At 45.3% G+C, this 23970-nt stretch overlaps 1 protein-coding gene across 19 annotated transcripts in view; it reads left to right on the top strand.

Annotated features, from left to right (window-relative positions):
- The window catches only part of DTNB (dystrobrevin beta), a 214998-nt gene that overhangs the window by 95548 nt on the left and 95480 nt on the right, over positions 1-23970 (top strand). For 18 of the 19 annotated variants that reach the window (XR_008822463.1, XR_008822462.1, XM_056342517.1 and 15 more), the window contains one exon: positions 5272-5349. Coding sequence is in view for 17 of the 19 variants with exons in the window: in XM_056342517.1 (XP_056198492.1) it covers positions 5272-5349 (78 nt within the window). In the remaining 2 variants the exon portion in view is untranslated. Of the gene's footprint in view, positions 1-1555; positions 1651-5271; positions 5350-23970 lie in introns of those variants that run through there. The other variant, XM_056342526.1, reaches the window with a different exon arrangement.

Here is a 23970-nt window from a genome sequence, read left to right as displayed (position 1 = left end):
ATGGAGCATTCTTTTTTTTTTCTTCTTCTTCTTCTCCTCCCCCCCCTTTTTTATTTTCTTTTTTTTTTCCCTTTTTGTTGGCTGCTCTGACAGCCCTTAACCCTCAAGTATAGATTGCTTCTCCTGAGCTTTGCATTTTCCAAGTCTCTGTAGTCTGATGGAAGCAAATAAATAACATTGCTTTGCTTCACGTCAGCAGTCTCAGATAGGAGAACTGTTTAGAGCAGAAGGCAATTTGGTAAATTTTGTTTATTGTTGCTTTTTTGTGAAGGTCCCTTTACAGGGTGATTGCCCAGCACAGCAAAAAGTCTCAAGATTTAGTTCCTTTTATTTATTGAGGTTTTAGATTTCTGAGGTCTGAGAATTGTCCTGGTTTTTTTCTGGACCTTCATCAACAAAGTGTGAAGGAAGATGAGCAAGTAATTAGACCCAGGCTTAATTGTCTGCTTTTCTTCAGAATGCGTAAGGATTGATTTTCCTACTTAGAAAAACTGTTGACACAAAATAGCAGTGACTATTTCTTATTTCTCGTCTTTAGATGAGATTACTGTGATATTTAGACAAGATTACTGAGAATAGCTGTAACAGCAACAGTAACTGAGGCAGCAACCTCAGTTACATCTGGATCTCCTAGGTTTTACTACAGGTAGGATGCAGTAGTTAATAAAAGTAAATACTAGCAATAGAGAGAAGTCAAGATCTTTGCTGATGTTATTAGAATTATGGCAATTACCCATAAAAGCTTGTTGACGCGTTTTGGAAGTTGTTGGGGAAATCTAAGAACAGAGCATCATCCTTCCTGGGTTAGACCAAAAAGCTGTTTAGTCCAGTGTCTTGTTTCCAGTAGTAGCCAAAGCTGGACACTTACCTAGAGAGGGAATGGGTCAAGACAGAGGTAATATCCATACATAAATAGGTTTTCAAAAGATACAGAAGGTAAAAAAATGGTAGGGCTGGAAAGCTCATATGTGTGATATCTTCTCTAATTTAAGGTATTTTAGCTTCAGAAGTAACTTAATGACATTTGTGTAAAAAAAAATAAAAAAACAAACAACACATGGGTGAGTAATTTGTTTAAAATGGCTCCTAAGTGATGGCATACCTGCATTTTCTATCATGTCTTTACTCCTTCCTTCCCAAATCTGTGCTGGATGCAGAGGACTCTCATCATCCTTTCAATACTTAAAGGGGGCTTATAAGAGATGGGGGTGGACATTTTACAAGGGCAGGTGGTGATGGCACATGGGGGATGGCTTTACATGAGAGAGGGGAGATGGAGATGAGAGATGAGGAAGAAATTCTTCCCTGTGAGGGCGGCGAGGCGCTGGCCCAGGCTGCCCAGAGCAGCTGTGGGTGCCCCATCCCTGGCAGGGCTCAAGGCCAGGCTGGACGGGGCTGGGGGCAGCCTGGGCTGGGGGGAGGGGTCCCTGCCCATGGTGGGGGGTGGGAACTGGATGGTCTTTGAGGTCCCTTCCCACCCAACCCATTCTGTGATCCGATGTTCCCTGTTTTGAAGCCCTCCACAAATCTCTGCTCTTTATTTGTGTTCTTATAGCCTCTGCCCCTGCTACACGATGCTTCAGTACGTGAAAGCATACCATCCCTGCGTAGCGTCTGAGTAAATGAAACGCAAGGGGACCACAGTAACAGGTACCCAAAGCTGTGAGTTTTCTTCCATGTACCCCTGGCCAAAGGAGCACCCCCATGATGAGATGCCTCTCCCCAGTACAGTTGTGAAGACCAGTCTTTGTCCCGGCTTCAAGCCTGCAGTGCTGTTCCATCCTCGGTCATTTCTGGGACTAGTCATGCAGAGAGGGATGGCATTTCAGTGTGACTGAGCGAGCCGGCACTGACTTCAGTGCCAACCGGTAGTCAAGTAAGCATTTTAGTTCTACAAAGAACGCTGTCATGTTTTTCGGGCCAGTAAAAGTTTATGCAGTGTACACCTCGGAGCTCGCGGGTGAAGGTGGCCAGTGTCTTGATTTGTGCTGGCTGGCGCAGTCTCATCTCTGGCTTCCCGGCTGCTTGGCTGATGTCACTTTTTGTAAGTATCATGGAAAAAGAGAATGTAAGGAGTTTGATTTCTCAGCTTCTGTGGCTGCTGCATCTTCCCCAGCTCCAGGTATCGGAAGGATTTCTCTTATTTCACTGCTGCTTTTTGGGTGCTTTTCTTCCCAAGAGCACCTTTAGGCTGATTAAAATACACCTTAAATCCCATAAGTTAAACCTGAAAAATGTAACCTGGCAAAACTGGAGAGAGGTTTGCAAAGAAAGTTATAGCTGGCTTTGATATATGTTGAAGTCCCTTAGTTGTTTTAATATCTTAGCTACATTGTGGGTGGGAGAGGAGTTACTTCCAAGCGCATCTTCTGAGTTTCTCTGCCAGCAATGGTTCGGGGATTTCCCCTCTCTCAGGTGTGTGGATGGTTGTTTCCTGGTGAGGTTATTGAGGCAGAAAAATCTCTCCTCAGTAGCTGATTCAAGAAGATTTGTCTTTTTTTCTGTTATGTTGATAGGCTGTAGCAGATGGCAACTATCACGAGCATCTCTGAAGGGGAATTTAGTTACGTTCCTTTTAAACTAGAGGTTTTGGTAAAATGAGATTTTCCTCCCCTGAAAGTCCCAGGTTCATAAAAGCAGCTCTTACTACTCTGGCGGTATTGTGTACGTGGTTACAGCATCATCTTGGTTTCATGAACATTTTGATCTTTCTGTCACGGTTATACAAAAAAATATAGTGTGCTCTCTTGACAGAGTTACAGATTTTTTAAAAGATAGTGCCTAAAACTGTATACATGGCCTCAAGAAATTCTCTGGACTGGGAAAGGCTCTATTGTACATAATAAAGACAACAGAATTATGCTATTAGAAATCTATTAACCAGGTGTTCTTTTTTTTTTTTTTTTCCTTTCCATTTATCACTGTTAGCAAGGATTTAGCTGGAAAATTGAGGACACTGGTATTTACAGAACTGGTATGAACTTACGGAGATGTCTCACAATGATACTAAAACCACACTGCAAATGGTGAATTGCATCCACTTCCTTATTAGAAGAGGCATATAAAAGCAATATTGTAATAAAATAAAGAGTTACGCTTCACTCCAAATAGGAGACCCACATAGGTGCAGGATAATGGAAAACTGTGTGTGCCCTCATGTACAATTAGTTAAAGTAAAATGAACTCTGAAAACTCACGCTGTCATTATGTGTCTCATGGAGGGGGAGTGTGGTGCGCTGTCCCCTTCGGTCCCTGTGCTCCATGTACCCCCGGCGGGGTCATTGGAGGCTGGCAGCACGCTGCAGCCTGGGCTGCGGTGTCGGACACGCTGCTGCGAGCCTGCTTCACCCCTGCCGCTGCAACGCTGCACCGCGTGCTTAAATTCACTTACCCCCAAATGCTGCAGAGCACTGAGCTGGTGGCTCCAAGATCCCAGTAAGGGCACAGCGCTTCAGGAAGCCATTTGTCCCTCCCAAAGGGACAACCCCAGCTGACACACACAGAAACTGTGAGGCCAGAGTTGTTGCTGAAAAACACAGTTTTGGTTGCAAAAGCTGCTGCTTGTTGTAGCTGTTTCACCACTGCGGGTATGGTTATGGTGTGGCAGGAGGAGGTAAAGCTGGTAAGTGAATCTTTAGCCGGGGCAGGGGCGAAGTTTTGCAGTGGAGGTGTGGGCAGAGCATTCCTTGCATTGGGTCAAGAAAAAGTAGGGAGTTCAAGGGGCGGAAGGCTAGCACTGTTGATTAACTGCTCGTTACCATGGGGTGTGTGTATATGTTCATTAGCCAAATTAATGTCTTCCAAATGTGCCGCAGTGTGGTGCCTGTTGGCTTCCCAGTGTGTTATAATCCTGTTTCTGCTTTTTTGTACGATAAGAATTCCCTCTCCCAAAGGAGCACATTCAGCAAATACCTTATCACCAGATGACTTCGTGGTATAAGGTTATATTTTAAACAACATTAACATTAAACATACAGCATCATCCCTGGGCAAATCTGTCCTGGGTGAGGACTGAGAACCAAAAGGCTGTTGCACTCAGATCCTGTGTGGAGGAGGAGCGCAGCTGGACATACAGGGAATATGTGCTTTGTGCTTTTATATGTTTGACATCCAGGTGATTTTTTCTTTGTTAATGGTTGTTTGATTCCCTGGGCTACTGGGCTCTGAAAATTGTGGAGTGAAACAACCTAGTGAGTCTTAAGACAATTCCCAGTGTTCCCACATCCCAAGGAGGAGCAGACTCTGCGCTGCGGCGCTGGCAATGTCAGGGAAGGCAAACACCGCGCGCAGTCGGGTCAGACACCTTCTGTGCTGCTGTGCTGCAGAAAGCTGAAGTTGGCGGGAATTAATTTCACTATTACCTACGGAAAACAAATGCTAAGATTATGGCAAATACAAACGCAGGAAGATTTTAACCCATGTTCCAAGAAAGCGTGTTTTTAAACCATGTTCCAAGCGCGGCATTCTGCTCTGTTACAGTCTGCACGGGTCCCTGTGCTGCCTGATGTGCAAACGGAGCGTTGCAGGGGGCTCGCTGTGAGGGATGACGGATGTGTTTGGATAGCAGTGGAGGGTAAACGCAGCCACATAGTGATTCTGTGATAGCAGCCGCTGTGGTTGTTCTCTCCCAGAGGCTTGAATTCGCCAGCAGCGCTGGCTGGGGACATCCTGCGTGGGCTCCTGGTGGCCTCCCACGTCCTGCACAGCCACCAGCAGCGGAGCCTGGGTGGCCACAGCAGCGTGGCACTGGGAGTTTAAGGGTCTCAAAATGCAAATAACGGGAGCATCAGTCCATGGTTGCGTTCAATAGGGAAGTAAGGAACACGAGGCTCTTACCAATTTGTTTTTTCCAATTACTTTTAACCTATTAAAATAAAACCTGAACAGATGGTGTATGTGGTTGTTGAAATGATTGGTTTTTCTAATAAATCTTTGCTTAATTTCTTTAAACATTTCAAATAATTGCCCTAATTTTGAGTGGTTCCTACGTTTGCTTAAACTACCGGACAATGCCAAAGGTCAGCTATGTAATCACAAATGTTAGTTTTATCTTCATTTTAGTGTAACACATGAATTATGAAAAGCAGTTAGACTGGAGCAGACCAAGCTCTTTGAGTAGCTTTGTGCAAAGCCATTTCTGCTGCTGCTCTTTCACACGACGTCACAGAGCACAGTCGCATCCTTTTCCCAAGTGTTGGGTTTGTATCCTTTTTGGTTTGTTTTCTGGGGTTTTTTTTAAATCACTAACTGGAATAAATATTTCTGTTTTAGTCCTCCACGGCCTCTGAGTAACATGAATGACACCATGGTGACCCACATGTCGTCTGGAGCACCTACACCAACAAAAAGGTATGCGTGCCTTGCAATATTGGTTATTTTTTTCAGTGAGAAGTAAAGAAATGGCAGAGTATGGATTTTGTATCACTAGGACTCTTCTAATATATTTCAAATAACACTGCCACTTCAAAGGATGTATGCAGCATTCATAATGTAAGGAATTTTTTTTCAGTGCTTCATTTTGTTCTCTCTGAAGAGTGATTCTCGTTTATTTGAATAGATGTTATTACATGAGTGTGGCTGGAGAAATACCTGAAGAGCGCTAAAGAGATGTTTGTTTTTCTTTTTAAATAGAGTGTTACTTCTAGAGCTGTTCTGAGAAAGGCTGGTCTTGTTGTCTCATAGGATTCTCTGCTTGACAAAGGATTATTCTGTTCTGCTGGAGACATTTCACGTAATGAGTAGACCGTGTTGCTGTTGTTAATGGTTCGTCTCCATGCCAAACACACCTAAGCTGCCAAAGTTCTTTCAAGTTGCCCATCTCTACTAGAGGCATTTAGGTTTGAGTTGAATTTGGGTTTGCATTTACTTAGTTGTATATATGTAAATTATTGCATGAGTGGATGTAAACATGCAAAAAACTAGCTGAATTGTGTATTTGCACTTTTCTTTCTTGTTAAGATATGTTAGGGAGAACAGCAAGTGGTTCACTGGAGACCTTGCTTGTCCAAAGCTGTGAATGAATAAATGCTCCCTGCAGAGAATGAGAAACTGAACTGTCACTGCTGTAGTGGCAAGATGGCACTTAAGAGGCAAGCCAGATCCCTCACTTTCAGCAGCAGTCCTTCAAACAGAACTAAGCAAAGGTTCATGTACTTCCCTTCCACTTTCCTTGACAAAATAAGTCAGTTATGTGTGCAGGTTTGAACTGGCTACGTTAAAATTATTTCCAAAACTGTCTGTAAATCATTCTGCGTGGTGTCTACAAGCGCTACACAATGTGTGATACACTGTGTGACTTGGATGACTTCAAATACGGGATGTGGTAGAATCCTCATCACTGGAGGTTTTCAAGATGCAGTTGGACAAGGTGTTGGATAACCTTACCTAGGCTCCCTTTCCTGCAAAAGGCTGGACCAGATGCTCTTGTGAAGTCCCTTCCAGCCTGGGCTGTTCCGTGGTTCTATGAAATACGCCTCTTGCTGAAGTAGAAGCAAAGAGGCTGACAGAGCAGACAATTCCCCAAACCAAAAGTGCTTTACAGAGTGTGCATGGAGGCAGTCCTTAAGCAGCATGACCCATAACATCATCTCATTTATTGAGTCGCAAACAACCTTGCAGGCAAGGTCTTTTGAATTGTCTCTGCTTTTAGCCTCTGTTTGCGGTCCAAGTTTGTTTGCTGTATGCAGGCAGCAGTAGTCTTCAGGTCTCCGTTGGAGAAGATCCTGCTTTAGGCACACACGTCCTCTGTGCCTGCAAGCTTGAAACATCTCCTGAGTAGCAATGCCTGCCCGGTTCTCCTGCAGCCTCTTCATCCTCTTGTGCACAAGGTTTTATAGAGCGGAATGGTACAGCCTTCTGTCAGTTCTGACCTGGGAGCGACGGTGGGCAGTGATCACCTAGTTGCTTAGTTTCTACTTATTTGTTTAACCAACTTCTCCCCTTTTCTTAATCCAAACTGGAAAATTCACATTTAAAAAAAATCTCTTAATTCCACAGCCCGTCTCACCTGTCTGGTAGGGCGAGCTCTGTCCTGTTCTGGCTCACCAGCATTGCACGTTCCCCTGTATGTGATGCACTTCTGTGCTGGTCGGTGGGGGTGACAGTGCCTTTTGGTCTCAGGGAGCAGTGTAGTTCCCAGGAACTGCTCATTCCTCTGCTTCTTTCCAGTCAGAGATTTATTTCTTTCTCAGATCGTGTCTACTGTGTTATCTATAAAAATCATATCTGATCTGGAAGACGGGGACAGTGAAACTTGAGTCAAGATTATCCACAGCAGGTATCTCTGTGTTTCTTGCTTTGCAAAACACCAGGAGACAAACTCGTCCAAAATATAAGCTGAATGTTCTGGAGAATGGGCTCTGTTGGAGGAGGTGAAGCAATCCTCCAGAGATAATGCTTTCAGTTGCTGATTTGGTTCGAGCACACAGGAGCAAATACTTCATTACTAAAATAAGAAATGCGAAAATGCAAAAAAGCAAATGAGAAAATACCAGTGTTGGCTTTATTGCTAAGCACCAGTATTGATCCTAAAGTACATTTTACCTAAGAAAATGCTGGGTTTGGGGTTTTTTTTTTCGTGTTAACGTGCAGTAACTCACTCAAGGTATGTCTTTCACATCATCATCTGCTAGCTGTGTTTCTGTTCCTCTGTGGGCAGAGCCTAGCCTACCAATTCCCTTCATATGAGAAGGGGGGACACCACAGAAAATGCTCAGAAAATACCATATCGGGCACTAAGGGCTGGCTATTACCACCTGACCCTTCCACTTGTTTTCTCAGCCACATTGACCTCACAGTACACTGTTGAGGTAAGGAATAGTGGAACAGCATTTGTGTGTGGGATAATGAAGGGAAAGAAAATCAACAGCTTAGGGTAAGTAGGTACTAGTAGTTAAAGTAATATTGAAGGTAAACACTAATTAAACTATGACAAGACCTCTACATTATCAGGAGTTTAAGGGTACAAGAATTTCATGCTGGTACTGTATCCTGTCACCCATGATGACAAGTAGCAGATGCTTTGGTAAGATCGTAAACAGTAAGTCAGTAAGTCAAGTTTTGCTCTGGGTTTTTGTACTTGCTCCCATCTTGCAGCACTCATCGGTTTACTTCCTGATTTGCCGTATATATAAGGGACCACTGCTTCATAAATCTCACATCCACAAGTGACTTCTGCAGTTCAGTTATGACCTGTTAAGAAAACCCTTCCTTTTTTATTGTGACATTCACCTATTTGCCTTCTTCATGCCATTGAGGGTTGTTTGTATCCCACCCGCTTCTCACCTAGGAGTCCTTGTTTACCTAATTCTTCCTTGCACAGAAGGTGATCTGTAACTCAGATCACACTCATTGTCCTTACCGGTACTCTTCTTCTTTCAACATTTATTTTTGATGTGGGATAGCCAGAACTGCACCTAATAGTCAAATCTGAGCCCACTTTGTTGTTCCAGTCCCGTATTCTTCTGCTTGTGTGAATTGTAGGGATCCACATACCTCCTGTGAGCAGAGACTGTCCCAAAGACACGCAAGTAAAGAAGCCCTTTTCTTCTCTGATGCGGGCAAGGACATGCATAGATCTGGATTTGATCACCAGAATCCCGGAAATACTGGATATCAAAACTGCAGCAACCAAAGGAAACATAAATAGCTTTTCAACAGTATTTTGACTTACAAGGACACGATGGAATCAGCAACAGGGCTTTAGAATCAGAAGCACCCTTTGGCTTGGAGCAGTTTTGTATTTATAAGTGAGCAAGGTCTCCATTGCTGTCTGTGGTCCAAGACAAGATCAGGTAGACCAAAGATAATTCAGAAATAAAAATTTCGAGAAATCAGACCTGTTTGGACATACAGTGTACAGTGCCTCTCCGCACCTTGAAATTGCCAACTGCCAAGACTTGCTTAAAAAGTTCCTTGTGAGAATCAGTTATCATTTGCTAACTCAGGCCTCATACGTCTAGAAGGGAGCTGAGTGAGATCATCAAAAAAGACTGGGCGGTAACAAAAACCATCAGGATAAGCTACTTGAGCCTTTGGGGACGATCCTTGCTCACAGTTGCTACCAAACAACATACCAGCTGATTGCAAGCAGCTCGTATTTTGAAATTCATGCAAGTAACTATAGGTGACTTCCCGTTTAAAAGCACAGAACTTTCCTGTACTCTGATAAATGAGCCGTCCCCTCAGCAATTGAAAGGCTACACTTAGGTAACTCAGGATGAAGACCTCTACAGCACATACACTTTACCGATACCATCCCCAGCAAAGGCTAAGAAAAGAAATTGGAATAAACAAACAACAAAGAAACACCAAGAAACCTGATTCTGCAAAACAAGCATTGTGTCATCCTTTGTCTACAGTTTGCTCTTCCTGAGAGGCAAGACATTCGCACAAGTGTGGAATGGCACTAGACCAGTCCAGAACCGATCTTTAGAAAGCCAGAAATCATCTTACTTTCAAGCATCGTATTTAGCTGGGCATCGTGAGAACTTGAGGGCAGCAAATACATGGTAGGTGTCATCATCTGTGATCACCGTACCCATACCAGCCCCTGCTTCTTACCCACATCCTGGCTCATCCCTCTCCATGGATCCCCCTTCCAGAATTCTGTTATGGAAGGTTACTTCATCTAGCAGATTCTGCAAGAGCTCAGGGGAGGAGGTTTCTTCTCTCTATACTTGCTTGTTCCAAAGAAGGAATGGGGTATTTATCTTGTCCTGGACCTGGGGGGAATGGACAGGCTGCCTCAGGTTCAGGTAGTTAGGTTTGCCTCCATCATTCCAGCTCCCTGAGCTCTTGGCTTGCCGAAGGCATCTTCTCCATAGCCACCCAGCGAGCCCTGGGGCTCTCAGTGAGACCCAAACACGCGTCTCGAAAGGTATTGCCATTCACACTCTGCTTAGTGCCTTTGCTCTTTGCAGAATATCTGGTCGTGGTGTCCGCGTCCACCTTTCCAGGTCTGATTGGGGTTGGTTTGGTTTTAATCACATCGTAATGAGGGATATAGGTCTTGATCAACGCTTCTCTGTTCAGCTGCGGCTCTGCAAGGAGTGATCAGTGAAAGCCATTTCAGATTACGGCATTTGTATGATCCAAGCTGTTTCTGTCTCTGCAAGGCTCGCCTGCTGGCACTACTGAGTTGTACTGCACTGAAAAGCACTTCCAAAGTAGCATGGATTATCCTAGTCAGGCTGTGTCCACACATACCAAAGAAATGCTGCTTGCCATGTTTGACTTGATACTGCTAAAACTGTGGCTGTGGTCAAGTATCCATCTTTCAAAAAGACTATGGCAACACTGCAAAAGTAATTAAAAGAGGGCTATAGAAATATCTAAAAGCTGGAACTATTATGGTAAAGGAGGTTTATCTGTCTAGTTTGTTAAGGAAGGTGGAGGTGTGATTTGATTGCTAGGCTACAAATATTTATGTGTGGAAATGCATCCCGTAGCAGTGGGGGTGTTAGCCTTGCACAGAAGGGGATTTCAGCGTCCACTAACTTCTGCGTGACCTCTGCATGCAGCCAGCCGAGCTGGGTGGTGATGGAGCCTGTGGGTTTAGCAGTAAGCATGGAAGCAGAAACACTCAGCTCTTGCCTCAGCTTGAAGGAGACCCTGTGTTTGCCTTGGCACATGCCCATCCACATTCGGTATAACATTGCCGAGTGGTTTGAGACTTTGAGTGCGGCGACTGAGTCACTGAATATGTCGAGGCATTACTGGTTCGTCTATCATCTAGTTTGCCAGGGGCATAGGAGCACGTTTCTGTTGTCTTTGTATCGTCCATTTTTCTAAACCTGGAAAATGTACAGGTGTCAGCAGTTAATAGTAGAGTGAAGTAAGGCAGGAGAAATGGGGGTTTCCCCCCTTCGAAAATTTCTTACATTTCTATTTTGTCAGTTCACATACGTCTGATTACAGTGTTTTCCCCAAGATTTATTACAGCTAGTATTGCTCTAGGTTAATCCATGATGTAAAAGATCATCACTGCCTAAAATGAAGGGCCTCATTTCCCTAGCTGGAGGCACTGTCACATCTTGGCAGCATGAAATAAAGATAGCAGGCTCGCTGCGGTTGCTTTGTGTGAGCCAAATGGAGGTCAGATCCACGTTTTAACGTGCTGAAGCTGTTTATACTGGCCAGATTTCAGTGGCTTGGCTTGGCTTGGCTTCTTTTTGAAAGCTGAATTTGTTCCTAAAACTGACTATGTTTTATACACTAGGAATAAATGATGGATGAAAATGTTAGAAGTTACATGTTTGCCGGTCTGTTTGTGGACACCAAATTAATCCTGTGAACAAGAAGGGTAGGGCTCAACTCGTCTTTGAACGTCCTCAGTGCTGAAAAAGAATGAAAGGGCATCAGCAAAGCACAATAGCACAATAGCATTTGCTAGAAATAGATTTGATTTTGGTGATAGTGATATTATAGTATGAGTGAAAGGTAGTGTCCCGCCTAAGTCTTTTCCGTTCTGAAGAGTATTTAACATTTGTTTATACCTTCATCAAACTTTGTTCCTTCACGCTAATGTATTCCAGCTTCCACCAGTAAACTAATCCAAGAGTAAGGTTTTTTTGGTTTGCTTTGCCTTTTTTCCCCCAAAGATGGAGCAAATATGGATCAATTTCTGTGAAGGCAAAGTTGGAAGGAATACTAAATGGATACCTGTACACGATTTTGTTGAAGAAGAGAACCGCTTCTGCAATTTTCTAATTTAATCCAGGTGCTATTAGGAAAGTGCTGTTCACAGGGGGGTCCTGTAAATATAGGTACAGCTAGATATAGCTGTCTGGGTCAATGCAGCTAACGCAGAGCCTCGGTGGAAGTCCATACTGATTAACATATATCATTCAAAAAGCCTTTTCCATGTGCTTCCTAGCAATGTTTTTAATAAGAGAATGAATTTAGTCATGACTGTGGATTGTACTAAATTATTTGTGAAAAACGGCCCCATTCCACTTTTAACCTGTTCATCACAGATGCACATGTGGGGAGCTTGGGTCTCTCTGGAAGACACACAGGTTTTCGGCTTCGTCCCTGGGCTTCCCTGAGGCCAGAGCTAGCGCAGAGCTTGGCTCTGGGCCACGGCTCCTCCACACTGACCTCCACAAAAAAACATGGAGCCAGTCTGCATCCGGAAAGCACTTTGTCACCCGTGGAAGAGAGGCTGAAACCGGAAACTCTTGCTGTGTGAGAACGAGAGACATCTCTGGCTTGTGCTTAGCAGCTCTGGCCTCAAGAAACTGAGGCATCGATTTGGCTCCTGGAGGCAGGGTAGGCAGTCCATGGTCCGGGGTCTCCCTAGGGAAGAAAGGCTGTGGCCAGCAGGTCAGTGAGGGGGCTCTGCCCCTCTGCTCCACTCTGGTGAGACCCCCCTGCAGCGCTGCGTCCGGCTCTGGGGTCCCCAGCACAGGAGAGACACGGAGCTGCTGGAGCGGGGCCAGAGGAGGCCAGGGAGATGCTCAGGGGCTGGAGCAGCTCTGCTGTGGGGACAGGCTGGGAGAGCTGGTGTGGCTCAGCCTGGGGAGGAGAAGGCTGCGGGGAGACCTTAGAGCACCTGCCAGTGCCTAAAGGGGCCGGCAAGAAAGCTGGGGAGGGGCTTTGGGCAAGGGCAGGTGGCGATGGCACACGGGGGAATGGCTTTACATGAGAGAGGGGAGATGGAGATGAGAGATGAGGCAGAAATTCTTCCCTGTGAGGGCGGCGAGGCGCTGGCCCAGGCTGCCCAGAGCAGCTGTGGGTGCCCCATCCCTGGCAGGGCTCAAGGCCAGGCTGGACGGGGCTGGGGGCAGCCTGGGCTGGGGGGAGGGGTCCCTGCCCGTGGCGGGGGGTGGGAACTGGATGGTCTTTAAGGTCCCTTCCCACCCAACCCATTCTGTGATTCTTTGATTCTTGTGATGATTGCATCCATCCATCGCATAAGGGGTCCCAGAAGACAGGGTGGAGGCCAGCTGTGCTGCGGAGCTTCTGGCTCTTTCAGGGCGCAGTGAACACCAGCATTCAGTGGCAGGCCAGGATGGAAACCTCTTTTTGTGGTTTCCTGCTGTTAAAAACATGAAAATAACCTCCCTTTGACAACTGTCTTGTTGGGAATAAGACTGAGCTGAAAGAACAGGATTTTTATGCCTGAGCTCACTTTTTTGGTGAACTAGAAAGTGAAAACCAAAGAAACCAAAGGAGCTCTCGTCAGTGCTGCTCTTCAGTCCATGCACATCTCTCAGAGGGGCCTCAGTCGTTTCCAGCCTCCTCATCCTCTGCTTTCAGTGGGAAAATATCCAGAGGGGCGATGAACTCCAAATCCCACCATTTCAATAACTGTGTTTTGCACGAGGCAGGGAGCTTTCTGTTGTCCCTAAAATGCTGTAGACAGAATGAGGTCAGATAAAGTTTTTTCTAGTAGGCGCAGAGTTCTGGGAACAGAAGTGTAGCCATGGCCACGCTCAGTTGTGGACTTTTTTCTCATTTATGCATGTAACATTACAATCTTGACATTTTTCATCTTTCAGAGCATGTTTCCAAATGAAAAAAAAAGCCGATTGATTCAGTGGCATGTTTACATTCGTTAGTGTTGTATCAGATGTGGGAGACAGATGTTCTGTACATTTATTGAGACATTTACAAAGGGTAAATTTTAGTGCAACCTTGCCTGCATTTGTTACCTATGATACAACAAAACACAGTATTTCTCTGATCTTTACAGCCAACAAGCCTTTCTAAATAAATGGAGACGATTATGTCTCTTCTGTAAGATGAGGCCAAGCCCATTAAGTGTTATTTGTTTTAGCTAATTTATTTTAGATTGCTTCAGGAATATATTTTTTTCCTTCTGTTGTGGTCAATGTGCACTGTTCTTCTTTCAGTAATTCTGTTCCCAAAGACAGCCTGTCCTCAATTAGGTTTAACGACGTGTACTTACCTCTTTAAGTATCCTTCTGCGTCATCACCAGTCTGTAGGTTTCACAGCGTCTTTTACATTGCAGATCCATGTTAGAATTTAAATGCATTGTATTTCAGTCTTGTTGGTGTATATACGGTGTGAAAAGATGGATGGATCATTCTCAGCTTGTTCCTAAAAGGCTTGTATAGGTCTGTGGTGCCATTATGGGCCCTATAAACGTGTAAGCGTGGCAATCATCAAAACTGCTTGACTGTCTACAGCGAAGACCTTTCCTCCTAAGCTAGCTGCACTGGGCTCCCTGCGGAGTTTATGTGGACTAATAAATGGTTCTGGAGCGTTGTAGAGCAGAACTGATTTAGATGTCCAGTTCAACATGAGAACAGTCTAGCAATGCCTGTTTTCTTTCACACTGACCATAAAGGGAGTGCAGACAGCTCGCTCATATTGAGAAGCCTCCAGTAATGTGTGTTCAGGGAGGCAAAAGTGTCTCCCTTGGACTGAGAACAGTCGTTAAAATAGAATTCCTTTCCCACAACCTAGCCTATAAAAGCAGTCACCATATTTGCTACCTTTAATACAACAAAGTATTGCCTTCTTTTTTTCTCATTTCTGAGAAGCGTGAGGACTACAGTCTTTGCATTTGGTCAGGTGAAGAGTGTTCTTACAGGCTAAAAAGAAAAGTATTTGCACATTAAGAACTGAAGTTGAAAGGGATATGAGTCACCTGCCTAGACAATATTCAAAAGGCTTCTTTTTTCCCTGTCTGAGAAGTTTTATTTCCACTAACTCTAACTTGGATTTTTTTTCTCAGTCTTATGCTCCTAGGATCACTGAGTATTTGCGCTTCCTAGTCCCTCATACTCTTCCTGCCTTTGTTTTTGTTTGTCCTCATTTAACTTTGCTGTCTCCAGTACCATTGATTACCTCCCTTGAGTTCTGTTCTTCTCTGGGATTTCAAATGTACACACAACTGGGTAGTTTCCAGCTTTTTGATCAGACCTCCAGAAGCTTTCTTCTGCCTTCAGCTCCGCATTGATGTGTGTCACACCTATGTCATTGACACTGTCCCTTGGCTTAAGTTCTGTAACGCAGAGTGATTTTTATTTGCTTGGCTAGCTTACTTTATCTTCTGACAATTTCCAATGTGCCTTTTCTCCCCTTTGTTCCCGTGTCTACATTCATCTCTCTGACATGTCCTTCTAGCTGTCCAGTCACCAATTCCACCTGAAAGTGACTGAAACCACAGTTATTGTCCACCCTGGCGTTTTTCTTTGACAAAGGTGGAGTACATTCATTTTCTTACATTCTGCTTCTGAGACCTATGTGACCTCTAGAGATCCTCAATTCATTTTAGCCATAGTTTCAGCCACAAAAAGGTTTTGAGGAGGACAGTTCAACAGCAGGAGCCTGGGTGGATTGTGGCAGCTGGCCCTGTCTGGATTGCTGTTACAGATATAGTCAGGGTGGTCGGGCATGTCTGTGCCACGCTTTATAATGCATCCCATAATACCCTATACATACCTACATAATACCAAAATAGACTTTCTTTCTGGAAAGGGGATAAAAAGATCTCTTTGTCTAGAGATGAGGGGGGTCCCATCTGACATGCAGCATTGCTCAGTGAAGATGTGGCAGCACTTTACGACAAGATGGAAGAGAACAGGACAGCTAGGAGGAAGGACGGGGGAGGGTGAGGGTAACTAATCAGTCCGACAATTCCAAATGGAAAAGCCTGTGTTTCCGTACTTGTCGTTTAAACTGATGTCTAGGTACCTATAGGTGTTTATTTTTAACCTGTGATTTGAGATTCTCTGGGTGCAGTTGCGAGTCTGTGGGATGTGGGTCGAGGAAGATGCGTTTGGTGAGAGTGTGGAGAGTTTGATTGGGAGGCAAAAATGATCAGGTAGCATCTGCAAAAGGAATCGTTGGGACATTTATACGCTACTTTTAAGTGGCTATAAGATTCAAGATCACGAGGAAAGTACGTGAATAAAATAGAAATCTTGGGTTTGGAACCTAGATGAGAAAGATGTTTCTCTCCTGCTGTCTGCCTACAGACAGTCTGGAGCTAATGAAGAGCTCGTGGGTACCACGTGGCTACCACGCTCGGCAGGGTCACCCTGCAGCCAGCCAGTGTCTCATGGGACTGCTGGGCAGGAGCAGGGGACACGGGGCCTGCAGGCAAGAACATGGTGCTTAATGCTGCTGCTGCTGTGATGGTGTCTTCTAACCGATCCCTGTCCTGAGAGCTTTGGTCTACCTTTGCACCACTTCTCACATCAACTTACTTTCACGCCTTCTGTAGTTCTTCCTCCAGTAGTGCTGCTGCTTCAGTTTATCCTACATGCTGCCGCTCAAGTAGTATTTCCATTCGTTCCTGTTCTTCCTCTGTCTGGTCCATGATGGGTTTTCCAATAACTTCATCACAGTCCAGCTGCTGTCACAGGACTGTTGGGTCCAGCAGAGCAGTGGTGATAAAAACACCATGCCAGAAGGGAAGGGAATGGGGAGCAAGACTGGCCATCAGCAGCACCCTGCAGGCACAGCAGATCTGGAGCACTGCACTCTGCAGAGCTGGATTTGCTCTCCATCACTTTTCTCAACATAATCAAACGGTTTCTTCTTCAGTTCTTTTTCACTCCATGTTCCCTACACTTTTTTTTTCCTAGCTACCTGATCTTTGTCTGCTGTGAGACTTGTCAGGCTAGTTCATCTCTGTGTTGATATTACAAAGTCTCAGAAATCACAGATTTGTTGAGGTTGGAAGATCAGCTCTTGAAATCAGCTGGTCCAACCCCTGCTCAAGCAGGCCCAGCTGGAAGAGGCTGCCCAGGACCACGTCCAGTTGGGTTTTTAATGTCTCCACGGCTGGAGACTCTACAGCCTCTCTGGGCAACTTGTGTTTGACCACCCTCAAGAGTAAAAATCAATTCTTGTATTCAGATGGAATTTCTGATTCTGTGCCCGTCGCCTCCGGTCCTGGCACTGGGCACCGCTGGCAGAGCTGCCTGCGTCCCCTCGGCACCCTCCCGCAGGTGTTTATGGACACGGATCCAACCCCCTGAGCCTGCCCTGCGCCAGGCTGAGCAGTCCCAGCTCCCGCAGCCTTGCCCCAGAGCAGAGGGGCTTCAGTCCCACAGCATCTTGGTGGCCCCTCGCTGGATCCCTCTCCAGCCTGGCCGTGCCCCTCTCGGGTTGGGGAGCCCAGCACTGAGCCAGCGCTCCTGGGGTGGCCTCTCCAGGGCTGGGCAGAGGGGAAGGATCCCCCCTCTCAACCTGCTAGTGACACTGATGCCGAAACTTTTGGTTTTGTCAAGCCATCTGGTTTTACACTTGTTCTTCCACGTTTGGTGTAAGTTTCCTGATGAAGTTTTTTTGGCTTTTTTTTTTAAAGTAACTTACAGTCACATACATACTCAAACAGTTTTTATCACTGCTGTCCTTTTGCAGCCACTTTCCTGGCTCTTCATTCCTACCTGTCCTGTATCTGCTTTAAATTCAAGTGCTACAAGATGAGGTTTTTCCCCCCGTGGTCTCTGTTTTAATGATGTCCATCCTGCGTGCTGTTGCTGTTGGGCTGCATTACATTTCCCTGTATAATTATACTGGGTGATTTTCAGCTTGGATATGTGCCACATTGACTTTCCTGCCTGTGGTAGCTGGAGGTAGGGGTCTGAAGAAATCAAAAGGTGGTTTAGAGCGTTCAGGGAGCGTGGTGGCTTCCCCCTGACTTTAAACCTTTAAGCCAGACTACAGCGCTCTCCGAGCAGAGTGCTGCAGGTCAGTCAGAGGCATGGCTTTGATTCAGAAATTACTGTGCTGAATGTCAGCCTCTGTATTATTCAGAGAATGGTGGTAATTATCCTTTCTGACCTTAACATCTATTGAGATCAATTGCAGGGGAAAATAATGTGACAGAAAACAAGAGACCCCTCTAGGTTACGTCCTGGCAGCTCTTCCAAAGGCTCTTTCCCTTCTCAGTAGCCAGAGCGGCAGTGTGCAATTTTGTAAAGATTTACAAAGTTGTGAGCCAGCATATAGAAATTTGCAGGGATTTCTTACTGTAAATGAGAGGATTTAAAATAAATTGTCTGTTATACTTGGCTTTCCTAGTAGATTTTCAGAACAGAAATTAATTTAAGACACCAAAAGCACCATTTAAATAGTAATTTATGGAGTTGCTTATAAAGCTGCAGAGCCAAGTCTTGGTGTGTAAGAAGTGGGGCAGGAGCCAAGGAACATCCCAGACCCCCTTCTTGCTGACGTGCAGTTACGTGTCCAAGCCCCAGGCTTGACTGAGCACCCAAACCCAAACCTCCAGCCATCACCCCAGAGAACCAGGGTGAGGAGGAGCGTCCTGCAGCTCTGTGGAGACTCTGACCACATTTTTCTCTTCCCACTTAATATTGCTTCCCTTCTTCCTCAGGAGCATGATTAACATTAGTTCTTGCTGTCTTTTGACTGTTGCTTTGCATGGTGTAAGCTGGTTTTGCATATGGTGGCTGCCATTACATGAAAAGCGTGGGAGATGTACTACAAAATGACGTTTTAATACCGCTTGGAGGAATGCAGTTACAGCATGTGGCTAACTTCAGGGGGAGGAGGTGGTATTTGGTCCTTGATACCATCTTTGGAAAACTAAAAGATTCTGTGATGATAGTTTAGTCCTGTAGTTCTGAGTTTCTATACCAGGGACATATTATTCTTTTTTTTTCTTTTTTTTTTTTTTTTAAAGCAGAACAAACCAAGCCCTCAGCTGTGTGCTTGACCGCTCTCTGAATTTGAGCCATGTTAAGGGCCAGCTGTGATTCTGGGAGATGTCTAAAGATTTTCTTGGAAGATGTAGATATCAGTGCAGGATAAATGGAAAGTAGCTTTCTAAAGACATCTTTTCAACAATGAACTTTCCAAGACTTCAGGTTTTAAAGGTTTGGGGTTCTTTTTTCCCCAGACTTCAGGTTTTAAACATTGCTTTTCTCTGCTCTCAGGATATATAAAGAAGTATTTTTGCTGAAATACGTGCCTGAAAGTTGAAGGGTTACCTCCAGATTCCTGAACGCATTATAAAACAATCAGTCTATACCCACATAGAAGGGTAGGGAATAAAAACAGCTGACATATCTATGTGGAGAACAAATCCTGTCAAAGAATGGGCATCGGGTGGTTCTGCCTGGGTGGGTGGCCTCGCGAAGGAGGGGGAAGCACTAATTTAAAATGTATTGACTCATAAAGCTTTTGACGCTATCCCATCTGGTGTTTACATAAATCAACTAGGTAAATGTGGACTGGTTGAAACTGCTGTTACGTGGGTGCAACGCCAGTTGAAAAATTGCCGTGGGAGAAAGGCAACATCAATATTTTCCTACCGGGGAAGGAGCACGTGGCAGGTGGGATCCCGCAGGGTCCATTCCCAGTGCAGCGTTACTGGGTGTACAGCCCCGTCGCGTGCATGATGAAACGGGGAGCAGCACAGAGATGTGTTGGAGTAACACCATGGCAGAGATGGACCGGAGGGCCAGCCTCTGGTTCGTAGCGGTCCTGTAGGTCGGTGAGATGGAGCGAGTAGAGACAGCTTCAAGTGACAGAAAATAAAATAAAACGCATGAGTAAGAAGTGGAGAATGGCCAGCTGGACAGGCCTGTTGCTGGGAAGTTGGGGGTTGTGGTGGGTGAGGAGCTGAATGCAAACCCGCCAGCAGCCCACAGAACGGGCAGTGGCAATGTGGCTGGGGTTTGTGGCAACGGCAGCGCTGTGTCTGGGCCAGGGCAGGCAGTGGTGGCTTCCATCTGGTGAGCTCTCTTGTCTTTCAGACAGCAGATGCCCAGAAGGCCATAGACGCGTTGCAAGTCCAGAAGCAGCTGATGGTAGGGACAGTTTGACTTTCCAGAGGAGAGTCTTTGGCTTCGGCAGAGCTCTTACAGCAGTCCCTGTGGGCTGGGGAGCGGTGAAGGGACTCGGTGTCCAGCTGGGGAGCAGGGAGGAGAAACACCAGCTTCGGTTCCCAGCAGTGGAGGTTTTAGATGCGTGGTGGAAACGGTAGGTCTAGAGGTTTGTTAAGTTCTGTGGGTCCATTTCAGACCAGGTTACACAGTACAGCAGTACACTTCTGAAGAACAGTTTAGGGAAATGTCTGCTGTCTCATCCGTCTGACCCCCCTTGAGGAGAGGGGTGGGCTGGAGACCTCCAGAGGTCCTTTCCACATCACCATTCTGGTAAATTAATTGCCAAGCTATAGAACCGTTCTGATTTAAAGAGCATATCTAAGTGTGTTAGATGAAGCAACTTCAACAGGAGACTAAACGTCCACATAATGCTCACTAGCAATATGGCTTGAGCAATATGGAGAAGCAATTCCTAAGTTTTTGTTATTTTCATTTCGCTTAAAATTAAGTAGCAAATTCTGTCCAAATCTATGATTGGCTTGGGCTACTCCAAAATTGCCTTTTGACATGCAACTGATTCACTGGGGAAAAAAAGAATAGAGAAGAGGGGGTCAGAACTGCATCTGTGAAGGCCAGAGAGGAGAATTTGTGTGAATCACCACCTGCGGTTATGAGGGTCCTTGGGAGCTGTAACTCGGTGGCTGGTGACCAAGAACTGTGTCACGGCTGTGCGGTGCAGCAGGGCTGGGTGAAGCTCAGATCTGGTGGGATGGCATTCAGGAAAAAGCAGGGGGTGATGAAGAAGGACAGAGCTGGGCTGTGATGAACAGAGATGTTACTCATCCAGAGAAATGAAATGTCTCGGAACAGTTTTAATCCGGTGCTAATCAAGGGTATCTAATAGCCTTCCAAAACACGGAGTGCCTGCACTTCAGCCTCAAAACACCAGGAACATAGAGGTTAAGGATTATATACATTTAAACATCGTGTCAGGAGCTCGGAGTGCAATGAGGAGAGGTAAGAAGCCATCTGGGAGCAGGGAAGAAGTTCAGCCCAGGCCACCTCCAGCTCAGCCCGGGCCACCTCCAGCTCAGCCTGGGCCACCTCCGGCTCAGCCCGGGCCACCTTCGGTGCAGCACACACCTGGTGTGGATCCCTGCATGCGAAGCAGGATGTGCAGCAGCAGAAGGCAGCAGGGACAGTTCGGGCTTAGCGATGTTGCCGAGATGCTGGTTGCTTCATGGCACGGAGGCAGGCTGGGGACACCACAGTTTTGGTTCTGTGCCGTGGGCAGCACAGCAGGGTGGCACAGGGAAGCCAGGGGATGTACCAAATGATTTTGCACCTGAACTGAGGGCAACGTGAAATAAATTTTTCAGATATAGGTGATTTCTTTTCCTGTCTGTCACTAGCACCGTCATGTACGGCTTCTACTTTTTGCCATCACCACGGCTGCTTAGCTGTAAATTAGCATGCTACAGCTGCTCTGAATGAGCGCTAATTGCTATACAAACATTCCGTAGGTATTATACTGGCAAAGTTTACAAAGAATTAAGCTTGTCCATAGTTATCTCAGGCTTTCCCAGAGGAGCTGAATTCAGTCAAAGGCGAGCCCTTTGGAAACGAGTGTTAAAGGTACGTGTAAGCATAACTTAAATTCTGCTTTCTTTGAATAATGAGCGGGCGCTGCCGTGATGGCTCTGCTTTAGGGGACAGACGCAGTCTGCCTGTTGCAAATAGAGTGGCACGTCCAGACGGGGAGGTTGGATAGTGGATCCCATCAGAAAGACAATGGACACCAGCTTAATGCTTTTCTGTGAACCACAAAGCTTGTGGTTATGTGAGTTTTGCACATCAGAATTACCCACACTAGCTTTTATGTTTTGATACCTCTTTTGCTCTGTGAAAGCAACGTGTGTACCCACAAGATTTTTACGGGACCTGAGTGCACGCCGCAGAACGCCACTAAGCCCTGCACTTTCTCCTGCCCACCACACTTAGATATTCTCCTTGATGAGAAGGTACCTGCGTGCTGTCGTTGACACAGACTGCCAAAGACAGTGATGAATTCTTCCCAGGGTGCATCTGCTTCCTTTGGCAATAGATTTATCCGGAGCAATGGGCTTTCCCACCGGTGACCCTCTTTCTCCAGCTCTCCTGTAGCCAAAATCCTGATCTGACTGTATCTTTACTCTTTCCATTATTCCACTGAGCTACACCTAACAAAGTAAAGCAGCCAGAATATGTGCAGGGGACTCCTGCTGTCTTGGTGCCATCCTGGGAAGTTGTCAGCATGTACCTTAATTCTGCATTTTGTGATTTTCTGAGGTTCGGAGGCTGCCGAGTGATGTTCTGGAGGGGGCTGGGATACCACCAGGCAAGCTTACCTGCATTTGGAAATGTGTATGGAAAATCAGATTTGTGCTAGGACCGGTGCTCAGGCTCATGTTAATTTAATCCAACTCTTATTTTCCTTCCAAAGCCAGGAATGCTAATCATTGTTAAAGCTATTACCATTTTGAGTTAAAAATGTGGCCATTTCTGCTGGGCTTTTTCCTTTCAAAAGAGCGTGTGTAATGAGTTATAATGAAAAAGGTCTTGGAATCTTAATTGTTGTGGTTGCAGCAATGTGTCTGCTGTAAAGCATATCTGAAAGTGCTTTTCAGCACTTGCCAGTAGTCAGGCTTCACAAAGTGTAGATTGCTTAAAAATTCTTCTGTGCTGTGGTTAATGTTAAGTCTCTTTCTCATTACAAACCCATTATTAAAAAGGTTGCTCATTGCCCAGAGGGATTGATGTGGGTAATTCCATTTTGCCTCTTTTTTTATAAGGTCTTATTCTGCTCCTGGCAGACTTCTCTGACATGTTGCTGCACATAACAGAGAAAAAAAAGAGTTTGTATGTCTAAAAAATGTGAATTCTGCTTTCATAGTATCAGTATACTGACACTGAAAGCAATAAATGCCATGTTTATAAAAGCTTCCGAAGCAAATACTTCCTGGACATGTGTGGAGATGGAATTAACTGCTGTTCATAAATTGGAAGAGCAGCTTGAATACCTGACACAGAAATGAAAAATGGAATTTCTTGTACACATGTGTTTTAGGAAGAAATATATATTGTGCAAAAATAATAGTGATATATGTTCAAGAATCATTTTTTAGGTAACAATCTGATCTCATATCTGCACGGGACTTTATGTCTCCCAGTTGCAAGTGGTGCTGTCTCTATGTGGGCACCATTTCATGGGGTGGAAGAGCAGGCTGGAGTCCTGTAGGCAAATCTTTACGCGGATGTGGAGGAACTCTGGCATAGCAGAAGTGGTGTACCGCTCTTTTGGGTTGAAGAAAAAAACATTGCTGCCTTTGTGTGCAACGCCCGGGATAAAAAATGTCTGGTTTGCTGTATTCTGTCAGGGTTTTTAAGATGCTGCTGTCACAAGCGTGGTAGAAACCAGCACATTTAATTGGAGCGTATAGACAAATAGTTATTTATGTGGGATTGCTTCTGACAAATATTTTTTGCATTCAACCTCTACTCATAAAAATATTCAAAAGTATGGTAGCTTTATTTTTACAAGTCCTCAAACAAACAAACAAAAAAACCCCAAAAACCTGACGTCATTTAATAAACGTTAGAGGGTAATTCTGTTGATACCAACTACTAATTTTTCAGTCCTTTATCACTTTCCTCGTATTTTTGTTTGGTGAGCTTGTCTTATGAGAGCAAGAAACTGGATCTTTCCATTCCAATTTTAGACATGGTAATAAAACTGCAGCCTGCTGGGGTTTGGGGTCTTTTTGGAGCAGGTTGATAGCAGAAAGGTAAGTTCTGTTCAGGTTGGAGGCTCCAGACCCCCGGTCTGTTCCCAGTGGCTCCCCGAAGACCGTGGATCCTGGTGGGAATGCCACTGCTGCAGTAGGAGTCTGCCTGATGCTTTTGATCACGTTGCTCGGGGCGGTCCCACTGTCCCAGGGTGACAGCAGGCTCCGGGAAGCTCCACGGCTGTATCCATTGCTCATTTTGGTACCCAAATGTTTCTCTGATCTGTGTTTTAATCCCTAACTGCAGAAGGTATCCTTTTCATGTGACTGGCGGAAACACATTTACATTTTTAATTACTCCTCTGTTTGGTTTAATTTTTAACTGTTTGTTTCATTAACGTTCATTAATTATTTGCTTTGTGTTTTGTTT

This window comes from Falco biarmicus, chromosome 6 (assembly GCF_023638135.1).
Source record: "Falco biarmicus isolate bFalBia1 chromosome 6, bFalBia1.pri, whole genome shotgun sequence".
NCBI classification, from domain to species: Eukaryota; Metazoa; Chordata; class Aves; order Falconiformes; family Falconidae; genus Falco; species Falco biarmicus.
Note: the sequence above shows the minus strand (reverse complement) of the source record. Positions and strands in the feature narration are given on the sequence as shown.